Below are 7066 nucleotides of genomic sequence, written 5' to 3'. Positions count from 1 at the left end.
CAAGACAAGGATGTTCATTCCCAGCATCTCTATTATTTCTTGGCTCCACGTCTGCTGCATTATGATTCAGCATTTTCTTTTCAAAATGTCGTGTCGAGCATATTCGTTTTAAATACGGTTCCCAGCGCGCTGTCCTAAAACGAAACGTCGCATTGCTGAATTATTTGATTTGAAAATCCTTTCTTCAGAAACGTGTTTCCTTCATTACTTCTGGTTTCCATAATGCTTGTTTAAGATTCGCTGTAACATACACAAGGGACATAGTCAATTCATGAATATTTTGTCGTGAATTGGCGGGAAACCCCCCGGTGACACGTCGTCTCTTCATTATGACGCATGGCGCCGGCGCGTCACTTTTCATTTGCGTCTTTAACTTAGCAAGAATCAGCAGGTAATTGCTGTAACTTAATATAAACACAAGGATGTTACATGTATGTATATATCTGTAAATATAATTACAACATTTTCCCGGCATCGGTGGAGTAGTGGTTAAGCCATCGGACTTGAGGCCGGTAGGTACTGGGTTCGCCTCCTACCCAGATCGAGTTTAACGACTCGGTGGGTAGGTGTAAGGCCACTACTTCAACTTTTCTCTCACTAACCACTAACAGCTAATCCCTAACCCACTGTCCTTGACAGACAGTCCAGATAGCAGCCTTGCTGAGGTATGTACCCATGACAGCGCGCTTGAACCATAATTGGATAAACGCACGAAAATAAGTAGGCCATGACCATCTACATTTCTCCGTTATTATTCTCACAACGCTGGGAATGCCGTAGTTGAATACAATTATGAAATTCGAAATAATGTCCCTGTTTGGCTTTAATCCTACGGGCCATTTGCAAATTCAAGAGCACCAAAACCAACCATGGGCGTCGATCGGTGGGGGACAGGGAGACGCGTCTCCACACTTTTAAAGCCGGATTGACGCCCATGGAACCAACCCTCGCCCGCTACCGACCCTGGTCGGGCTGCTTGTGCTCCCTTGCACATGCCAGCGTGGTCGACCCCCTCTGCTACCCACTCCCAACCTTAATATACTAAGCGAGAAAACAAAAATGCCACTAAAACACACAAAAAACCCACCACGAAACAAACGAAAATATGGAGTTCAAAATAATAATACAATGTGAAATAAACTTAAGAACATTCAAATGTTGCGATTTTTGTGATTTCATTTGTAAGAAAAAGGTTTCTGCTGTCATCGATGTGATAATTTTTTTAATTAGTTTTTCATAAAATATGAAAAAAAAAAAAAAAAAAATATTTAACGACGCACGCAACAAATTTTATTTACGGTTATTTGGCGTCAGACATATGGTTAAGGACTATACAGATACTGAGAGAGGAAACCGGCTGTCACTACTTCATGGGCTACTCTTTTCGATTAGCAGCAAGGGATCTTTTATATGCACTATTCCACAGACAGGGTAGTACATACCACGGTCTTTGATATACCAGTTGTGGTCGTGGTTCACTGGTTGGAACGAGAAATATCCCAATGGGCCCACTGACCGCGTAACGTCCCACCCTTTCATAAAATGATGATGATGCAAGAGCCGTGTATGTGTGCAGCGTTTGGCGTGACTCAACCGATACGTTGCTCTTGATAAACTATAATAATAATAATAATAATATATTTTTATTTCAGATCAGACATCCATAGAACATATATAAACATCACATACAAAACTGATTACATAATATACAGCAGCTTGTGCCAGCGATTTACACATATAGATTTGACGTACACAGTTGTACACCGCAGGTGGGCAAGTAGGTCGTTTGAAGTTGTTTCGATTCTGCTCTTCAGCGAATATGCTGTTGAGCGAAGTAAAGCGCCAAAGCTTTTTACTCGATGACTGACAAACATCTTGCTGGCACTGTATGGTCGTCGTTGTCCGATCATCCATCGGTATGCATTATTATAATATATGTTAAGATCCTTCATGGTATCCTGCGTAAATTTCACCCATAATGCACCCGCGTACAAATTACTACAATAACTCACAAATAATTGTGTTTTAACTATAAATTCGATTTGGTTTTTAAGCGTCCGTTTTCCTCATTTCGCGCCCGCACGTGAAAAACGGCCTTATGGTAAAAATGTGTGTCAACATGATAGTGTATAATCCTTTATTTTCGTATTTATGACAGAAAAAAAATAATTTCGTTTTCAGTATTTATATTCTTATTATAATGTATACATGTGTTATAGTTTCGTTGTGTCCATAAATTCGTTGAGTGCACTAGCCCACGACTACTACATATAAAAGTGATATCACGGTATGCTGACATAAAGAACTAAGGGAACAGATGGTATTGTAGATAAAAATTAATTCTCTATTAGCGTTGTAATGTCTGTATAAAGTAAAGATATACTGTGTTTTTTATCAGAATATTGTGATAAGCAAGGAAGGAAATGTTTTTGCAAGACCCGATCGCCATCAAACTTCTCGATTGCGCAATCCAGCGACATGTCATATACATAACACCGGAATACTATGAATGAATAAATGTTTAACGACACCCCAGCACGAAAAATACATCGGCTATTGGGTGTCAAACTATGGTAAATGAAAAAACAATGCGATGATCAACATCAATATAAAAATTCAACAGTTAAATTAAAACACGGTGTAAAGAACTGTGCAAAAATACAAATATCACAGATAGGTAATATTAAAATTTAGAATAAAAGTCAGTATTACGTAAAAACTGTAAAATAAGTTCTGGATGGAATCGAAAGGATTCCATCACATAACGTGGTCCAAATATATTTTTTTGAGTTTCTTTCAGGTTCTTACACTCCACCTAAATGTGTCGCACCGTCAGAGTACACTGACAGTGCTCACACTGAGGTGGAGGATCTTTCTTTAAGATAAATGAATGGGTCAAATATGACTTGTATGACCGATGCGGGCACGACACAAGACCTCATCCTTTATGCACTGTCTATAGGAGGACTGCCACTCCCAAGACTGGCTCGATAGCATGGAGCTTGTTCGCAACCGCACCATCCCAATCATGTTGCCAAGTCGAAAAGATAAATTTGTTAATACTATATTTAAAATCAGTATACGGTACACCTACTCTGACATTAAGCAAATCCAAAGCAGACTTGGCAAATCTGCCTTTTCATTACAACTGATACCAACATGGTTTGGCACCCGACAAAATACAACATCTTTATTGGCAGTAGATAAAAAGACACTTTCGTATCACCATCCCAATTAAAGGATGGTCTGGCTTCACATTGCGTAAAGCTTGGAGACATGAAAGTGAGTAGGTAAAAATAATAAATTTGGATGCACTAGAATCCTTGATTTCTTCTAAGGCTTTAATGACTGTTCAAACTTCAGCACTAAAAATTGATGCCGAGTCAGGCAGTCTCATGGAAAGGATTGTGTCTGATGGAAAAACTGTAGCACAAGCCACAGAATTCCCACCCAGTGATCCATCTGCATAAACAGGAATGTAATCACGGTACCTGTCTTGAATTTCCATGAACAATTGCTTATTGTATATACAACAGCATCTGTACGATCATTCTTCAGATGCGCAAGATCAAACACAATTTTAGGCGGTGTAATACACCAAGGTGGTAAAACAAATTATGAAGGAGTTTCCCAAGTGTCAGTTGAATCAATGTTGGAAAGCGACCAAAAAAACGCTGAATGCGAAGACCAAATGTATTAATAGCATTCGGCCTTGCATCAAACAACTTCATATATTTGTTGTCAAACACCGCATCATGTGTAGGATGTTTTGGTAAAGATTTAATCTTGGTGGCATACTGCAGAGATTCGTGTGATTCGTGTGCATCAACGTACAAGCTTACTACAAATGTTCTAAATGTACCAAGACAAAGCCTAAGTCCCTGCGTGCCGACCCATACACAATCAATCCATAATCAATTTTTGATCTAACTAAAGATCTATACAAACGGAGCATAACTTTTCAGTCTGTTCCCCATTCCGTATTACCAATAACGTTTAAAATATTGAGAGCTTTTAAGCCCTTCTTTTTAACATATTTAAGATGGGGCACAAAAGATAGCTTCCTGTCAAATATAACCCCAGAAATTTAGTCTCCTCCGTTTTTGACTTGAGAATCTAAAGCCATTGTCAGTTGCCCATTGATGAAGTTTATTCAAACAAAGCTGCAACTTACGTTTAATGATACTCATATTGGACGATCTATAGCAAATCTGAAAATCATCGACATATAACGAGCAATCCACACCAGGTGTTAAACACTGGGTGATGCTGTTAATTTTCACAGAAAATAAAGTTACAGACAGGATACTACCTTGAGGCACACCCATCTCCTGTGGGTGAATGTCGGACAAAGTCGACCCCACCCAGACTTTAAAATATCTATCTGTTAAACATTGAGATATAAAAACTGGAAGTCGACCTCTAAGTCCCATGCCATGGAGGTCGTTTAAAATCCCACACTTCCATGTGGTATCGTAAGCTTTCTCCAGATCAAAAAAACACTGAAACCAAGTGCCGATTACCGGAAGGCTACGTCACATGTGTCGATACACACTATGTGAAATCTTACCGAAGGACCACGTCACATGTGTCGATACACACTATGTGGAATCTTACCGGAGGACTACGTTACATGTGTCGATACACACTATGTGGAATCGTTCAACAATGCTGGTCTTGTATACCATGACAAACGCATTTCCTTCTCTGACAAGGAGTATAAACGAAGAAGTAACCTAGCCATCTTAGACTAGAATAAAAACAATGGTCGCGATTTTACCTCGGTGACATGTTATGAAGATACGCGTTGTGGACACAGAACAGTTAGTTAAAAAATCTAAAACCGAAGACTTTGCACGAGATATTTGAGATTCCTTATTTCTAAAAAACAAATGGGAATGTGGTTCTTCATTCTAACGTTGTGTGAGTACAGCTTTCTTTCTCCGATGCCATGTGTATTTGTTTATTTATAACTCATAGAACAGAATGTGACCGTGTCGCTACACTTAGATCACGTGATCATTATCTCGGGCTTTAAGCTCCGCCCATTTTATTGTCTGTAGGACGCACCGCAAGCACATAAGTATTATACCACACAGAGAATATTATGATAACTGATGATGTGATCCCGTATTGGGGTATTATCCAGAATATTGTGGCAAATATACTATTAGAACAACAAAAACAACAACAACTTTCTAGTTCTTTTATATTAATTTCTCAGCCGTAAGTCTCACAGCATCTCTTTAATAAGGTGTAGTAGTATCCATAAGAGCTGTACATTGCCATGTAGGTACAACACGGATGCTTTGTGGCGGCTTTGGGGGTTGTCGGGCGAGCGGTGGTCGCTTTAGGGGTGGCCGGGGAAGGTGTAGGCTTTGCTGTGGCACTCGGCGCGGGGGTGCAGGGCAGGCCCTTGCTGTAGGGCAGTGCGGACAGATCCAGCGCCATGGCCTTGATCCCTTTCCACGCGTCAGCGGCCACCGTGGAGATCTTGCTGGTGCTAAGGATGAATGACCGTTCTGGCAACTCCATCGTGTAGGAGTATTTTATATTCATCTTCCCCTTGGCGTAATCATCGGATCCGCCAGCAGCAACGGCTGGAAAAAGAAATATTTGAAAAATAAAGGCTCATATTGAGTGAATGTGGCGCGTGCGTGCGGTGGGGCTAAATAATAGAATAAAATCGAAATACAGTAGTTTCAATAAGAGCGTCTAGACTGGATGCGTGCGATGTGTGCGTCTACAAAATGCATGCTGCCAGCCGCAATGATATACGGTCTCACTACACAGATGATTTCTGGGTGAGAGTTCATTCATCACGGTCCACTATATGCCTAATTCCTAATTGTGACACAAGTTATGGTTCACATATTCACTTTTAAGAAATGGTGAAGAATTAAAACAATATGTATGTTTAATGGTAAGCCTTCTGGCTATATTTTGCCAATGCTATTTTGTAATATTGTGAGAGACGGTCGGAGTGAATCGGTTAATGAACCACCTGTTCCGACCGGTATTACAGCCAGATGCGGTCAATAGTAAAAAACTGAGACGGAAATAAATGCTTATATAATGTATGTTCGCAATGGTGTATGTTGTTAGTGCCAACGAGAACCCGTTCTATTGCAAATCTTCATTTGAAGTTGGGAATTTAACATGGGTTTCAATGGCAGATGACATCTGTGTAGTGAGACCTAAAGACATATAGTATGTATGCCCAAAACGCAAGCCGCAGACGCATTAGTCTGATCGCACACACGCGCCGCATCCAGTCAATATGAGCCTCGAGAAAGAAGGAATATAATAATACTTTAAACGAGGAAAGGAATGCTTTGTCTAATAACACCCCAGCACATTGTTTAATTAGCGGTCGCTTTACGTCAATCAAATGGTAAGTGAGCTAGCTGGTGTTGATGGCAACTGATTTAATGATAATCAAACCCGCTGGCTGCAACACCTGGGAGGGGGCGAGGGAGTGGAAGGTGATATTCAAACATGGACACGAATGTATGTTTAATCAGCGCTCGATGGTGGTCATACAAAATGAGAACTGGTCTACTAATTAGACCCGCTAGGACCCATGTTTACAGGGGGAAAGGGATGTACGTTTAATGCCCCCACCCCCAAGCACATTGTTTAAAAAGTGTGTTTGTTTTGTTTAACGACACCACTAGAGCACAATGATTTATTAATTATCGGCTATTGGGTGTCAAACATTTGGTAATTTTGTCATATAATGTTAGAGAGGAAACACGCTACATTTTTCCATTAGTTGCAAGGGATCTTATATATATATATATATATATATATATATATATATATATATATATATATATATAAATATATATATATAGTGTGTGTGTGTGTGTGTGTGTGTGTGTGTGTGTGTGTGTGAAATCATCAAATGTAAGCATGGTTAATTTACCTCCCGACTTTACCCCATTTCGCTGGCGACAATGCACTAATCTATTCCAACACAACTGGTCAAAGGCCATAGTATGTGCTTTCCTGTCTATGGGAAAGTGCATATAAAAGATCCCTTGTATTAAAGGAAAAATGTAGC

General features: G+C 39.9%; 1 protein-coding gene across 2 annotated transcripts in view; it reads right to left on the bottom strand.

The window, feature by feature from the left end:
• Positions 1–5199: 5199 nt before the first annotated feature.
• The window catches only part of LOC121389514 (carboxypeptidase B-like), a 43369-nt gene continuing 41502 nt past the window's right edge, over positions 5200–7066 (bottom strand). For both annotated transcript variants that reach the window (XM_041521166.1, XM_041521167.1), the window contains exon 12: positions 5200–5600. In XM_041521166.1, the coding sequence (XP_041377100.1) occupies positions 5221–5600 (380 nt within the window). In that variant the 3' untranslated portion in view covers positions 5200–5220. The remainder of the gene's footprint in view (positions 5601–7066) is intronic.

The sequence above is a fragment of the Gigantopelta aegis genome, chromosome 14, assembly GCF_016097555.1.
Source record: "Gigantopelta aegis isolate Gae_Host chromosome 14, Gae_host_genome, whole genome shotgun sequence".
NCBI lineage: Eukaryota > Metazoa > Mollusca > Gastropoda > Neomphalida > Peltospiridae > Gigantopelta > Gigantopelta aegis.
The sequence above is the reverse complement of the archived record's forward strand: the minus strand, read 5'-3'. Positions and strand labels throughout refer to the sequence as shown.